General features: G+C 44.7%; 1 protein-coding gene across 1 annotated transcript in view; it reads left to right on the top strand.

The window, feature by feature from the left end:
• Positions 1–17134, top strand: part of LOC146812862 (alpha-2-macroglobulin-like protein 1) — a 315131-nt gene that overhangs the window by 33683 nt on the left and 264314 nt on the right. Inside the window, exon 2 of the mRNA XM_085619933.1 lies at positions 12926–13109. Coding sequence (XP_085476059.1) covers positions 12926–13109 — 184 coding nt within the window. The remainder of the gene's footprint in view (positions 1–12925; positions 13110–17134) is intronic.

Genomic DNA, 17134 nt, shown 5'->3' with positions numbered 1-17134 from the left:
CATGTGTCGCGTTGCTTGCGACCAGGGCTACACTCACCTCACTGCTGCCCCTTTTCCAATCCCCTTTCTTGCTTCCTTTGCCTTATCTCTGCCTGAAGACTGCCGGGTTTTAGCACACACAAACACTGAAACATGCACATAGGTTACTAGATCCCATCTGACCCAGGATGCCAGGGATTAAAAACCATTACCATCTGTCCATAGTTTTCGGAAGGCTACATGCAAGGAACAGGCAGTCTCCATCCGGTGCCTACACAGCGTTTGTCTGTGTTACACAAAGAAATGAATACAATTTGCAGTCAGCAGAGAGGCCCGAAATAAAAGGAGCAAGGGAGTCTGAACTGCCTTCTCAACCCCCTGAGGATGCATGATGAACACTGGTGGACAGTTAGAAAAGCTTGCACTGCACACAGGCAGTCATTACCACTGGCACCACACTGGCCCAGTCTCTGGCGTCAGTAAAGGAGTGCCAGGAGGTGCCCATGCCCGGCAACATTTGGACTGCTCCCCATGCCACCTGGAAACCGATACAGAAAAAACACAGACACCGCACCTTATCAAACACAGCAGCTCCTGTATGTAGCAATACATGAGCCAACATGTTTAATTAACATGTTTAAATATGACTTTCTGTGCATTTACCTATCTATATTTGTATATACAAATAGATATACACACATAAAAAGTCAGTAAAAATAATAAACATGTATATTATTAATATTATAAATATATATGCACACACACACACACACACACACGTGCGAGCACTCATGCCCGCGCACAGAAACACATTCTTTTTTAAAGACTGTGGGGCAGATTTAGAAGCCCCTTGCGCCACGTTTGCGTCACTTTTAACATGGGAAAGGTGACGCAAAAGTGGCGCAAGGGGCTTGTAAATATGCCCCTGTGTTTCTATCTGCCTTTCTTTGGAGGTGGTCACTCTAGTTTTATCTGTGGCTTATTGTTTACCCCATTACAAATCTCTTTTAGTGATGCCACCGGGACCAGCCACTATCCGCACTCTACCATTAAGATGCAAAGTTGAAGTTTGGTTATAGAATGTGCCATAATGCAGATGTGCAATTAAAAAAAATGCACACTTGTACTGTTATTTTTCTTTATACAAATCTCGGGTTGTCATGGACCAGTGATGGGCTCTCCTGGTTTAGATCATCACTTGAGTAAGAAGCAGGTTTCCCAGTGCTGTTCACTTTGTAAGTAACAGCCCTCTAAGGACTGTAAGGCTTCAGAGAAAGAGGATACACAAAATCTGCCCCTTTTCATCTCTCCAGTTTATTTTTTATGTGAAGGGTGTTTAGGAGATTGGCCTTGTTGGATGGCGGTCTCTTCATTGGTCGCGAGGGAGGATGGTCCGTTCTATATCACAGCTTTATAATATAAGGAAATCAGTTTATGCCGAGAGCAGAAGCTACGCATGCTGGCCACCAGGCTTTAACTTACACTTATCAGTGACCGTCTTGTTATGAAGCATCCATGGAACTCCCCGGAAGGTCTCCTGGGGAAGCCATGCGTAGTGCGCCTTACCGTAATCAAACCATCACACGCAATGGCTCTGATAAGAAAGACGCTACGATTCGTGGACCAGTCAGATCACTCTAAGCCAGTCAAAGCACACAATTGCACGTCTTTACACATCTGTTCCGTTTCGTTACATGAAAAGAACATTAGTTGAAGACAGCTTCTAGATTTCTAACTTCTGTGACCGGAAGGGGCGGGTTCCTGGGAGCTGGATATGAAAGAAACGCTCCCATAAAAACAGACATAAGACTCTCTACAAAGCATCTTCGGCAGACAGAAGGAGACGTTGTATTAGAACCTACGGGTCGATTACTACCTAACTCTGATTACTAACGTGCCCCGCGTCTTTTTAATCTTTTTAATCATGTTACTGCTTTTTCGAATCACTCTCCTGTTGGAAAGCTATATATATATATTTAATCTTTATTTCGGCCAATTTGGCTATAAAAGATATACAAAAGAAACACATATGAAACATGTAAAACCATCAAGGAAGAATAATCAGGAAACACATCAGATAAAAGGCCATGCGATTAAAATTTGACTTAAAATTAGGTGGGAGCCTGTGACTTTAGAATACGGGTGCGAATATACCTGACATTAGTAAGAAATTTGGCTAGTGCAAACACAATTGGACCTGAAACGTCAGTTTTTAAAATTCTATACACCGGGAGGTACTCCCTAAAACCAAGGTTTCTAATGAGTGGTAGGAGCCAATATTTCCTGGCGGCCTTGTAAGTTGGACAAAACAAGACCACATGCAAATCGCTTTCCTCGGCACACACACATGCCGGGCATAGCTTGGTAGAGGGCGGTGTTGACCAGGAGCAGGTGTAAGATCGCAGAGGCAATGTGCCATATCTCCATTGGAGAAATAGCTTCCTGGCCAACACAGGAGACATAGCGTCCAGAACCCTCTCCAGCCTGTATGAGTCCTTGCTTTGCGCGAATACAAATGTTAATGACCCCTCATCCTTGCAGTCTAGGGCCATAGATAATTTCTGCTTGTGATAAGCATTGACCAAAGCTCTTCGTGGGATCCTTAGTGAGGCGTTAGCTGGATCCGACCACAGGTCGGGGAGCCCCAGTCTCACACAGGACTTTTTTATATATTTTATCCACGGGATCTGTAGAGCTTTAGGGTGGGTTAGAAACTCCCTCAGTTCCGCCCTATAAGAAGAAAGTTCTTCACTGCTCCATAGCCTTCGCCAGAAGACTATGGGTCTGAGACCTAGTTCATCTGCTATTGGTCTCAGTCCCAGATCCATCCTCAGGGGGAGGAGCGGGGTGCTGGACGGGAGTGCTACTATCTGTCTAATGAAGTTGTTCTCAGTTATAGACAAGCTGCAGGAGGCTGTATGACCCCACAGTTCCGCCCCATACATCAGAGCTCCTCTAGCCTGTGCCTTGTATATCTGGATAAGCGGCCCCAACGGTCGATATGTGGAGCTTTTCATCAACCGAGCAATGCCGCCAGTGGTCTGCACTAATTTAAGATTAACCCTAGTCTGGTGAGTTCCCCAAGACATGGTTTCATTCAACGTTACACCTAGATATTCAAAGGTGGAGACTCTCTCTAAACGTGATGCTCCCAGTAGGGGGTTCGGGCGTGATCTTAAGGTTGGGTTCAGGACCATAAACTTGGTTTTGGTAGCATTGATTTCTAACCCCCTATCTGTGCAGAAAGCCACAAAAGAATCAAGGATCCTCTGTATCCCCATAGGGGTTTTGGACAGCAGCAGGGTGTCATCTGCAAACATGATTGCAGGCACCCTGCTGCCATTCAATTTTGGGGCGTCAGTGTATTCAGTTCCATTGAGATGGGCGATTACCCCGTTGACGAAGAGGCAGAACAGGGTCGGTGCCAATACACAGCCCTGTCTAACCCCCCTGTCAACGGGGAATCTGTCCGTTAATTCCCAAAGTTTCCCGCACCTGACCCGGGCATAGTTATTATGATGCAATCTCTTTAAGATTATCAGGATATCTGGGGGGACCCCCATCTCAGCCAGAACACTCCAGAGTTTCCCTCTGGGGACGAGGTCAAAGGCGGCCCTCAGATCCACAAATATGGTGTATAAACTACCACCTTCCAATATCGCTGCCCTCCAATAGATAACGTTCAGACGAAAAACCTGATCCACTGTAGAAACTCCCTTCCTAAATCCCGCCTGGTACGAACTGAGGGCGCCCGTTTCCTCCACCCAGTCCTGAAGCCGATTCAGCAGTATCCTGCCAAACAGCTTCTGTGACACGTCAATTAAACTGATTGGTCTATAGTTGGCTGGGAGCAGGGGCGAGCCCTTTTTAAATATAGGAACCACCTCTGCCCCCAGCCAAGTACTCGGAATTTCCATGCCATGCAAAACTCCATTAAACACAGCGGCCAGATAGGGGGCCCAAACATCGGGCTCCTGCTTAAACAGGTCCCCGGGCAGGCCATCCAATCCTGGCGCCTTTCCACCTTTAAGTCCTATTAATGCTACCTTCACCTCCCCCACTGTTATCGAGTCCCCGTCATACTCTGCCAATCCAGTACCGATGTCAATCTTAGTTTCTCCCAGCTCAGAACTATAGAGAGACTGGAAGTGTGCCTGCCACACCCCTGCTGCAATATTTGGCTCTATTGCCGAATGGAGGTTCCCCGACCCCCCATTTACTACTCTCCAAAACATTCGGTGGTCTCTTATTGCGAGGGAAGTGGTGAGCTCCTCCCACTGGTTCTCCTCCCATTCGGTTTTAGCATGGGTGACTAGTTTTTTATAAGCCCGTCTACTTTCCCGCAGCTTCTCTCTGCCTGTTCCCTCCTTGATGCTTCTGAGGAGTTCTCCCTTTGCCTTCCTGCAGGCTGCATTGTACCATAAGGACTTGTGTTGCTGGGCCCTCCTCTGATTCTGGACCTTGCTAAAAAAGCTCAGAGGCCGCTCCCTTTATAAGGTCCTCATGAGCCTGATATAATTTCTCATGGTGGTCTTTATTGCCCACATCGTTGGCTAGATCTCCCACTTTTTCCAAAATAGGAATTAAACCTGCGTAGAGCTTCGAGAGTTTCACTTGGCTCGTAGCTAGTTTATCCCACCTGATTCTTCTCCTGTTATTATCTAATAGAAGTTCAGGTTTGAACTCCTCCATGGTTGTTACGGAGGCCTCTAGCCCGGGATGACTAAGATCGAGTTCAAGGGCGTTATGATCACTATCTAGTCTCTCCATAACCCTAAAGTCCAAGATAGAAGACCAGTTCACTATCTGTACAAGGGCATAGTCCAAGCGGGACTCTCTTCCCACTCTGTTGTACGTGGTTTTGCTTGGTACATCAGACTTAATACGTCCATTGCAGGCTCTAATTCCATGCTTTAGGGTAAGGGCAATAATCTGCAGTGCTACAGGCGTCCATGCCTTTGGGGAGGGTGCTACAACAGAGGGTACTGACCACCTGGACTCTTCTTCCATGGGAAATCCCTCTACGAGGCCGACCAGCGACTCGAAATGGGAATTTAGATCCCCTCCCACTATGTAAGGAATGTCTCTTGGCATTTCCGCTAAATAGACTGAAAGCTCCTCTATAGTGGAAGATTCACGCGAAGCTCCCACTGGCCTGGAGTAAATATTTATCAGGGCAAGTTTCGCTAGGTTCGGCCAGGCTAATAAAACCACTAGGATGTCGTCTGATGGCACCGGTAGGCGTGAAGCCTGACATCCTAAGTGGGATGCCACCCAAGTTGTGAGTCCACCAGAGGGGCGGCCCTTACCCTCCCACCTAGCCGGGATGGAAAATGACACGTAACCTTGGTGCTTATATTCTTCCCTTGCCCAAGTCTCTTGGAGCATGCAAACATCCCCGGACTCGATGTAAGTTATCCAATCTTGAGTGCCCAGTTTACTGGCTAGGCCAGCCACATTCCACCAAATTAATCTCATGTGCGCTGGAGCAACCACAGAAGGGATTGCAGAGGTGGAATGGGGGGAAGAGCCAGTACCAGAGCCAGATACTACCCCAATTGCTCTATCAGGGTCATTTTCAGAAGTGGGTCTAGCCGGATCAGAGAGTTTACTGGGACCGTTGCCCAAGGTCACAGGATTTGAGTCCGGGTTTGAGGACAGTCAGTCCACCCCATCCAGACCGTTCAGACAGTTAAAACGATTGTGGTCCAAAAAGGGTGTCTCCGGAGGTCGATAAACTGGACGTGGAGCATATCCCCTATGTCTAGGTCTCCGTTCCACCCTTGTCCAGTTACCTTGTAACAAATCATGGTGCATGCGAATGGGAGGGAAAAAGAAAGAAACTGGCAAAGTCTGTATGGTAGAATCCAGTGATCTATTTGACCCAGCACAAATGTATAGTACTGTCCCAGGGTCTCGAAAAGACACCATGATACAGTCCCCTGCTATTGATTTTCCCGACTTCCCCAACCATGGTACCCTTCTCACCATAATGATCTCATTATTGAGGTGGGCTGGAAGAGGTCTGTTCCAATTCAACCATTTGATGATTTTCCTCTTGAGTGAGTGAAAGTTCTCATTTTCACCCATTTCTAGAGGAGGAACACCTGCCAAAACCACCATGAGGCTATTAGCCTCTGGTGGTAAGTCGGGTCCCCGTGGTCTAGGGGCAGGCTTACCAGGGAATAGGGGGGCAATACTAGCATTAGGTAGAACCCGAGGGTTTGTGCCAGGGGCTATACATTGGAAAGCTGGGCCATCTGTCTGTGGTTGTAGGATATTAGGATTGCTAGGTGGAATTGGAACTGAAATAGCCATAAGTGGCTGTAAAAGGGGAGCGACAGTGGTGCCCAAATGAGGCCCCGTGTGGATCGGAGTGTTTTGAATATTGGGGAAGGTTCCTATTGGTAGATTGGACTCAATGGTTCTATTCTGTTTGCTGTCCGAGGTTTTCAGGCTGGTTAAGGTTGCCTCCAAAATGGTCAGCCTGAATTCTATTTTCTGCAAGCTCTCGCTAATGGGCAACAGGAGTGATCTAATTAGAGATTCAATGTTCCCCAAAGAGATGCCAGGGAGTGATGTGTTAAGTGGGCTGTTCCCTTTGTCGCTGGTGGAAGCAGTGGTAATAGTATTAGTACCCTTGGGGAGAGTAGCATTATGCACATTAACTAATGGCCTATCAAACATAGATACGGACTTAAGTGTCTTTCCAAAATCAGAATGGGGGATCTTGGTCTTCCCCTGACCACCCCTCAACTTCCTTCTGCGCTTATTTGGTGGTAGGTCATGCACCTCTGCCACCACAATTTGCTTTGGCTTATTATTCCTGGTTTTAGCTCTGGTGTGCATTTGGGTGAGTAAGTCAACAGCCGAACTACTGGCAACTAGTAATGGAATGGTGTCCGTAGTTTGTTTAGGAAGTGAGCCAGGGTTGGGAAAGCTATCCCGTAGTAATAGGGGAACATCTTCTTGGGATAAAAGATCCTGGCTACCATTAAGGGAACCTTCCTCTTGGGAGATAGGATAGGGAGTTATATCACTGAGGGGCCTATTTTTCATGTGTTCGATCGAGCGACGGCGCTCTGCCCTACGCATCTCGAGAGAGGTTTCGATTCCCCCATCACCCTTTGCCGATTTAAAATAATTGTCCAGAGTCCCGATGTTGGCTCTCCCCTCCTTTGCTGGTTTTTCACCTGTGACCGATGATGACATACCCAGAACCTATTTCACAAACCAGATATGATCAACGAAATGCAGGTGAAAGAGAGTGGGCCCAGCCCAGCCTCCTGAGGCCCCTGACGGCCACAGACGGTCCCGCCCTTGTCCCGGGCTTATCCCTGGGCGCTCCCGCGACGCGGAAGTTGCTGTTTAAATTTGTAGGAGGAAAGTTAAGCTGTAAGTGGGGCGGGGCTTGCAGGGAGAGCGGCCAGGTGGCAGGTGGCGCGGGTTGACAGGACTGCTGGGAGACGTAGTCCTGTCCCGCCGCTCGCAGCCCTGCACTCACCCAGTCCCTCACTAAAACAATCCACAGGTCTTGCACAGACGGCTCTCACGCCGCAGCGGGACCCGCGAAGCGGGTTCCGCAAGGAGTGGTGGAGGGTCCGAAGAAAAGCCAACAGCAAGCAGCAAGTCCGAAAGGAATCACTCTCCTGTTGGAAAGCAGTTTTATGCTTCCACAGACCTTTCTTTGACCTTGCTTCTCGTGTGATCTGATAAGCACACCCAAACCAAGCAAGCAAGGACACGCCACCGACCTGGTCTCACCCTGCCTACAGCCGACAGGATAAAAGGCATATATTGTAACATTCTGCAGGTCACTCCAGTGTAGCCTCTTCCTTAACCACCGGGTCTGCAATAACGCCTATGGAATGACGGGCGGCAAGCACCCCTCAAGAGGAGATGTATACATGCGCGCAGAAGATGGCTGGGGTCGAAGCGCAGAACGAGACAGGCTCACATTTAACCCAAGCAGACAATTATGGAACTGTGCTACGACTGTGCAACAAGAAAAACAACAGAGTATGGTGTGTCCGCAGAAATGAAGGCTCTAAATTGAAGTTGACAACAACATTTCTGATTAAAGAAGATTTTCTGATTTATTGTGAAAACTATTTTTAAAACATTAGCCAAAAACGACACATTAGGAAAAAACAAAGTATTCAATAACAGCATTAAAGGAAAACGCTTTAAATGTCCATTCTTGGGACCTTGAACTTCTTGTCTTCCTTGTTAACCCACTTCACCTCTTCTGTAACTACTTCCTTCCACACTTAACGTGCCTGATACAGACCATTATATTCCTCTTTGTAGATTAATATAAAGACATACAGGGTATCTTAGTGATAGCAAACATTTGCTCGAAATGTCAATCTGCACACAAAATAAAAACGCTATAATTAAAAAAAAATCTCACTTTAATCATTCCAACCCTATTTAAAACTTCATAAATGTTCAGAGGTGAAGACCTACCTGCACCATTAGATTCTGTACCCGCTCACTTATGCTAAATTGCCGCGTTTATTTATTTGTTTGTTTACTAGCGCCAAAGTTGGCGCTTTCACATTCATGGAGGCTGCACCGCTTTCTTTAGACAAGCCGCGCCTAAAGAAAGGTGCGCGGACGCTATTAAAATGAAAACGCAGCATGGGTGCTTTCACAAAAAAAATCTGTTTGTCAACTTGGCAAACAGATGCTTTTTTTGTCAAAGCGCCCCATGCCGTGATTTCACTTTAATGTCGGCCACGCCCCTTTCGTTAGACGCAGCTTTTCTACAGAAAGGGGCGCAAGGGTGCTAATAATTTGCAATCCAATAGGTCTCGCATTTGCGAGAGCTCAAGCGATTGCATTGCCAATAGCTCAAACTCTCGTAAATGCGAGACCTATTGCAAATGCTTGTTGATGTTGGAGTTCAATGCAGCACTAATGTATTTAGTGGATTTTTGGATATAATTTACTCCTAAAAACATTGGCATACACTTACCACATGTGATAAAAGACAATTACCACATAGCAGTATTGAGGTACAGAGATCTCAAACTTAAATTGTGACTTGAATTCCTTAGAATTCAAATTTTGACTGTGATCTTTAGATTGTATATATTTTAAAAGGTTGGAGATTACAATTTCTGTTTTGAAAGGATTTAGGACTGGTTCTCGAGGTGTGGATCTGCTCAGCAACTACTCTGGCATTCCTCTTCAAAAAACAGGAAATGACAACCAGAACGTTAGGTGTACCAGACCTATTCCCTACATTATGCAGTTACATAGTCTGTCCATCTTCAACCACTGGTATTTTGGACAGCCTCTTTCAGCCACTGGCTGAGACTTTGGCAATCACATCTTGTCTCAGCTAAGTATATCTGTCTCACTTAATGCCATTGGCTGTTTGGGTGTATCTTTCAGCCACCAATGGAATGTTCCCATTGCAATGCACAAGTTGTAATGTTTTCAGCATGTAGCAAGGACTATTTGCTAAATAAAGAACCCATCTTGGAAAGAGGTCCATGTTAACCAAATGCTTACTTATGTATGTTCTAGTTTAGTATGGAAATACACAATAATACTTGTCGGGTCTTATTTTAAAAAAAATACTTTTGTTCAAAAAAGCAACATCAGAGATTTTTAAAAAGTACGTACGTCTGTAGTTCATACTTCAAGTAGACATTGCTTTATAATGCAAGTTTTTTAGGTTTCAATTAGCAAATGTGACTTCAACAACTATTACTATGCAACTCCGTCTGTGCCTCACTCCACCGCCTCCTGCCTTGTGCCTTTTCTTGACCCTTCATAGCTGAAGTTTGTTTGAATCTTTTGTACAAATGACTTCTCCATGAGCCCAGAGTCTCTCATGCTGTTGTATATTTGCTGCAAAAACAACAGTTGATGGACAGAATGCAGAACAATGTCATACGTTCACCCCAGTACAGAGCTCTGGGCCTAAATCCATCGTTTTTTTGCTCCCCATGCCATTCCAGTTTGAATCCAGCCATATGCAAATCAGTCTTGACCCTGCACCCAATTGGAACAGTCCAGCCCGAACTGCCAGGCCAGGTCCTCCCTGGACTGGAAACAAGCATCCTAGGACCGGTTTCGGGGCTTCACCCCTCATCAGCCAGGATAGCATGACTCCAGTTGCATGGAGAGCACGGGACCCATGTCTGGGCATACCCATCCCACTTGGGGTGACAAATGCAAAAACAACAGTTGATGGGCAGAATGCAGAACAATGTCATACATTCACCCCAGTACAGAGATCTGGGCCTAAATCCATCGTTTTTTTGCTCCCCATGCCATTCCAGTTTGAACCCAGCCATATGCAAATCAGTCTTCACCCTGCACCCAGGATGCTTGTTTCCGGTCCTGGGAGGACCTGGCTTGGCAGTTCGGGCTGGACTATTCCCACAAGGAACAGGGTCAAGACTGATTTGCATATGGCTAGGTCCAAACTGGGGTGGTGTGGTGAGCAAAAGAATGATGGATTTAACCCTGATCCTTGCGACTGGGGTGAATGTTTGCATTGTCCAGCATTCCGTCCATCAATTGTTTCTTTTGCATATGTCACCCTAAGTGGGAAGGGTATGCCCAGACATGAGTCCTTTGCTCACTACACCACTGGATTCAAGCTAGCCTGGCTGATGAAGGGTGATGCCCTGAAACCGGTCCCAGTATGCTTGTTTCCAGTCCAGGGAGGACCTGGCTTGGCAGTTCGGGCTGGACTGTTCCCACAAGGAACAGGGTCAAGACTGATTTGCATATGGCTGGGTCCAAACTGGGGTGGTGTGGTGAGCAAAAGAATGATGGATTTAACCCAGATCCTTGTGACTGGGGGTGAATGTTTGCATTGTCCAACTTTCCGTAAAATCAATTGTTTCTTTTGTGAAACCGGTCCCAGGATGCTTGTTTCTGGTTCAGGGAGGACCTCGCTTGGCAGTTTGGGCTGGACTCTTCCCACAAGGAACAGGGTGAAGACTGATTTGTATATGGCTGGGTCCAAACTGGGGTGGTGTGGTGAGCAAAAGAATGATGGATTTAAACCAGATCCTTGTGACTGGGGTGAATGTTTGCATTGTCCAGCATTCCGTCCATCAATTGTTTCTTTTGCATATGTCGTTCTAAGAGGGAAGGGTATGCCCGGACGTGGGTCCCGTGGTCACTACACCACTGAATTCAAGCTAGCCTGGTTGATGAAGGGTGATGCCCTGAAACTGGTCCCAGGATGCTTGTTTCCGGTCCAGGGAGGACCTGGCTTGGCAGTTCCCTCAAGACTGATTTGCATACGGCTGGGTCCAAACTGGGGAGGTGTGGTGAGCAAAAGAATGATGGATTTAACCCAGATCCTTGTGACTGGGGTGAATGTTTGCATTGTCCAGCATTCCGTGTATCAATTGTTTCTTTTGCACATGTTGTATATTTGCTGGCAGAGCTCTCTGACTCTTTCTTATCACATCACATATTACAAAGTTCCCTCACTACAAGGGCCTTCTTGACCTTTTCATCTATATCTTTTCCTCCTCACACAACATGCGGGACTTGCAAGTTATGTATAAAGCCAAATTCAAGAGTTTCTCTTTGAATCAGGAGGTCAGCGTCAGGCTCGTAATGGTGGTGTCTTTTTAAGATTACTGAAAATATATCTTTCATTTTAAAAAACACATTCAGCTCGTGTAATAACACAGTACAAGAACCCAGGTCTCCATTTGTTATATCTTTTTTTAAAAGTAAAGCATTACATATTCTCATAATAAAGCCCAGTTGATGACGATTTATTCAATGACCCTTACTCCAGCCCCATAAAGCCAATTTAGTGTCAAATGCACCGAGATTTGTTTTTTGGTCTGGTCTAGAGGCAGGTTTAGAGTTCTTGCCTACTTCATGTTAAACAAAAAATCCATAAACAATAATCCATTGTTTGTTTAAGTGGTCATTTACGTTTATCATCTGCTCACTATGCATCCAGCTTGGGTCAATGGGTCGGTGAACTTCCGTGACCGCCTCTTGCACGGTGAGTGACGCTTTGTTGCCTGATCATATGTGTACTTTCCAAATAAAGCACTACACTTCAGAGCTAGGGCTGGTGAGCCAACCCCTCCTTCTTTCTTTTCTGTTTTCCATTTACCATTTCTTCATTGTCTTTTAAACATTTGATTCAGATCACATATGCATACTGATAAAATAATTATCAAAAATCCTTTGCCCACTTGCCTAGGCAAGGTAGATGGAGTGATGTGCGCTCAGAGAGGAAACAGCCTTAACTACGCAGCCTTTACCACACAGGTTTTACCATGCAAACCTTCCCCACATAGGTGGCTTTACCACACGCATGCCCTTGCCACACACACTAAGTATTCAAATATATCATTTATTGTATTGATAATAACTTTAACAACATTTGAAGAATCTCCATGAAACTTTCTAAAAGAGGGCTACCCTTCGACTAGTTTGCCCATGGAAAGTTTCAGGGTGATTCGTGAAATGGGGGCCGAGACAAAAGGGAGTCCAAAAACGCATTTTCACCATTAATTTTTCCATAGGATCTTTAGACACAGCTGGAGCCCAAGCCATTGAACGGATTAACACCAAATTTGGCACAAAGATAGATCTAGGTCCAGAAAGAGTGCTTTTTGTGTTTTGGTGTAAATCAGTTCAGTAGTTTGTTCCCCTTCATTGCACACTGGGCTTACAACCTTTAGACTTCCTTTCTTAGTACTTGTGTTCACATGCATTTTTTCAGTCACCCTTTCAAAATAAGCCCTTCTAGTTTCTGCTGTTTCCACTTCCCGCCTGCTTATGAGAACCCAATCATTAATGTCTAAAAATACTGTCTCAATACTATTATTATTTCCCTCCTTCTTTATGCTTAAAATCTTATTAGAAGAATTTATCCTATGTATTTTCTATTAAAGCATCCTAGCCATTTTGTCTGATCCAGACACTCCTCTCTCCCCAGGTTCTACATGCTACTCACTCCAGCTGAAATTCACCACCCATTGCAGGCCAGCGTGTGCGTACTGCTTCACGGTGTCAATGAAGAAGTCCAGCTCACTGTCACTCTCCGGTCTGAAAGCAGGGACACCAAACTCATGGACATTCAAACTAGGGGACCAGACGTGCAGGAATGCCGGCGCTTCCAGGTCTGTATGTATGAGGAAAAGGGACATTGGTGGAACAGCACACTCATACAGGTTCTGCGATAGTGTGTTAAAAGCCACTTAGGATACATGTGCACCAGAGCATATTGTCGTAGGGAGTAGCTTGGAACTGAACTAATACACTCTATAAATGCCCTAAAACAGCACTGTAGGACACCAGTTGTTAAGCTATGGGAGAGAAATGCCTCATTCATGATATGAGCTGTGGCTGAACTCCCACAGAGTCACACCAATCTCATTCTAGATGTAAAACAGGTAACTGTGGGGAATCCCAAACTTAGCCTTGGTGGGTTGGCAAAAGCAGCAACTCCTTCCTCAGAGCATATTACATGGGTTACATGAACAGAAACACTAAAAACAATTACAGTCAAGAACTAAAGAATGTTAAGCTCCCAAACCAGTTTAGTTAAAAAGAGTAACATCAAATGAGTGAAAAAGACACAAAAACATCTAAATTGAATTCGAGATTAAAAAGTAATAAATATATTTAAATGCATTCATAGCAAACAATTATAAATCCAAAATTTTCTAACAGGATGTAGTTGACGGGATCCTAGACATCCTTGAAGTCAACCAACGATAGAGAAAGATTGGGAAAGGGCTAGCAGCTTGCCCAGGCAAGAGTTTTACCATCACAGTTATTTTCAAAACCTACCTGCAGGCACGGCAAGGAGCTGTGGTGGAGCAGGGTTCCACAATGTTGGATATGTTGATTTTTTGTACCCATTAGGCAAAAGGGTTTGAGTACAAATGAGAAAATGCTTTTCCCCATGTCCAGTCAGAAACTGAGATAAAAGTCCAGTTACCACTGGTCTTGATGGTTTTCTAGAAGCCATTGCAGCTGCCTCTATTGATTGGATCTTTCACACTTTTTGCCTCAAAAAGACATTCACTGAAGGCTGGGTTCTCCCAGAGACACTGTGGACCTTGTTTTTCCCGACCGTCAGAGAAACCTTTCAGGTCCAGAACTTCAAGATGAAGCAGGAGTCACACCTATAAGTCTTTTGACAGCCAGGCAAGAATCCTGCACATGCAGTAATCATTCTTCATATCCTCAAGAAGTAGTTTGCATTAAAAACGGTGACAACAGTTTTTATAAGTTTAACGCAACAATTTTTGATGAATATATTCCTTGAGTTCAAAAGATCTTTATTAGAGAAATAAAGGTGTCTATACATAAGAAAAACTAAAACATAACAATAATATGAAAGGTGAAATAAACATGACTATGGAAATAAACATGAGATTGAGAGATAACAAATAATTTATGCTCTATTACAGAAAGCAGTATTGGAAATAATATGCAGCAAAAATGGATTATACAAAATACAAGGGAACAAAAAAAGGTCAATCAGGGAGGCTTGGAGACCTCCTGCTGAAAGGGAGGCAAATGAGATGGGCGTTTAGCACAAATATCAAGATACATTGTCACAGGAAGCCAAAGATCATGTCGTTTTTTAGCCAGACTAAGAGGATAGATAAAAACAGTGTCTAGCCTATGATTGTGACATACATTGTACCACCATGCTCTAAAAGAAATGTTAGCAAAATTCTTCCAATTAACAGTAATTTGCTGGAATGCAACAGCTAACAACAAATCAACAATCTGCACATTAAAATCAACATCTGTCCAGCAGGAAGAGAGGCTTCCTAAAAACACATTGGTAAAAGAGAAGGGAAATGCAGTGTGAAATATAGTATTAATCTGAGCCCAAACCTGTTTCCAAAAATTGTATACAGCAGTACAGGAAAAAAGCATGTGGAAAAGAGTAGCCTTGGGTGTCGAGCAGGACCAACAATGGTCAGGAAGTAAAGGAAACCTCTTATTCAGCATATGGGGGATAAAGAGAAGTCTGTTGTAGATAAAAAATAGGGTTTGCGTGAGGGAGGCAGCCCTGGAGGATTTGCGGAGTTTGGTCCATACTTTATCCCAAAGAGAGGTGGGCCAAGAGATGTCAAAATCAGACTCCCATTGTTCCTCTACTGAGGATTTTGGCCTGGGAGTGAGAGTCTTGTGAAATGAACGGTAAATTAAGGAGGCAGTAGTGTGAGTACAGAGCAAGGAATGAAGGCGTCGAGTGGGATTGGAAGGGTCAGGTTGGGCGGAAGAGTTGGAGAGTTGGGCATAGGTGGACAGAACTGCGTTCTTGAGCATAAGGTACTTACGGGCAAAAGAATGGGGGAGACTGAAATTTTGGCAAAGAACGGAGAAAGATAACAAATCAGAGCCAGAGAAAAGGTGGGAAACCCAAATCAGTCCTCTTTGCCTCCAGGATCTCCAATAAAAGGGCTTGTGATTAATAAGAATACTATTATTATACCAAATGGTGGTATTGAGAAATTCGGCCACTGAGGAAGGAGGGCTGGTGGAAATGGAAAGAAGAAGTTTGGTAGTGAATTTGTGGATGGGAGTGGAAGTGAGTTGGGGATTGCGAGAAAATGAGAGATATTCAGCAAAGGTAAAGGGGGATAGAGATAAACGCTCAATAACAAGCCATAAAGGAGGAGATTCAACAGGATCTCGCAACCATAAGGAAGCTTGTCTCAGAAGGAAAGCTTTGTGATAGGAGGGAAAATCTGGAAAGTTGACCCCACCCTCCGATTTAGGGAGTCGTAGTCTAAACAAAGACATACGCGCTTTTTTGCCAGACCAGAGAGAATGGTGTTGATTTTCCTAAAAAATTTAGCCGGGATAGGAACTGGAATATTGGAAATAGTGTAAAGAACTATTGGGGAGAGCATCATTTTAATCGTGTCTAGGCGACCCCACCAGGAAAGGTAAAGCGGATGCCATCTGGAAGTGAGATCAGACAATCTCTGTGTACACATGCTAAGGCATAACGAAACAGTATCGGGAAGGGAGGGGGCAATGTGCAAACCAAGATATTTGATGTGTGAATTATTCCAAGTGAAATTGGACGCAGCGAAATCGGGCTTATAGGTAAACTTTGTGAGGGGTAAAATTTCACACTTGTCATTATTTAGTTTATAACCAGAAATTTGGGAATACTCATGGACTTCAGTTAGAAATGCGGGAATGAAGATGGTAGGGTTAGAAAGAAAAAGAAGGATGTCATCTGCATAGGCAGCAAGTTTGATGTTTGTTTGAGAAAATTAGAAGCCATGCAAATTAGGATTTTGGCGGAGTCTTGAGAGAAAGGGTTCTAAGGCCAGATTAAAAAGGAAAAGGGAGAGGGGACAACCCTGACGAACTCCTCTACCTAAGTTGAAGAAAGAAGAGACTAGGCCATTAACACAGACCGCCGCTCTGGGATTGGAATAAAGAAAAGAAACAAAGGAGATAAAATTAGGACCAAACCCAAACCATCTGAGGGCGGAAAAAAGGAAAGTCCATTCTACTCTGTCAAACGCTTTTTCCTCGTCCAAAGCAATTGCTGCTAACGAATCTTGGAATCGTGAAGATTTGGACAGAACATGGAACAAAAGTCTGGTATTATCAGAGATGGAGCGACCTTTGACAAATCCAGACTGCTCTGGGCCCAACAATTCAGGAAGAAAGGGGTCTAGTCTTATGGCAAGGGATTTAGCGTATTATCTTGTAATCAATGTTAACTAAAGAAATTGGTCTGTAGTTCTTGCAGTACTGGGTATCTTTTCCTTCTTTGGGTATTATGCATATGTGGGCATCTGAAAAAGTGCCAGAGGAGGTACCACTAAGGATAAAGGAGTCAATGAGAGAATGTAATCTAGGTAGTAGTAATTTAGAGAATTGCAGATAAAATTCAACTGTAAATCCGTCTGGACCTGGGGCTTTATCCTTCTTAAGTGACTGGAGCGCAGTATGTAGTTCGGAACTGGAGATGGACGTTTCTAGAAAGGACAAATCAACAGGAAAATTAGGGGGAGCCTGAATGCTGGAAAAAAAAGGTATCGAGGGATTGGGCAGTAGGGTGAGTTCCAGAAGAGTAAAGCGTGGAGTAAAAACGGGAAAATTCCTCTAAAATATCAGCATCTGTGTGCCTTAGAACGGAATTAACATCAAAAAC

This window comes from Triturus cristatus, chromosome 7 (assembly GCF_964204655.1).
Source record: "Triturus cristatus chromosome 7, aTriCri1.1, whole genome shotgun sequence".
NCBI classification, from domain to species: Eukaryota; Metazoa; Chordata; class Amphibia; order Caudata; family Salamandridae; genus Triturus; species Triturus cristatus.
Note: the sequence above shows the minus strand (reverse complement) of the source record. Positions and strands in the feature narration are given on the sequence as shown.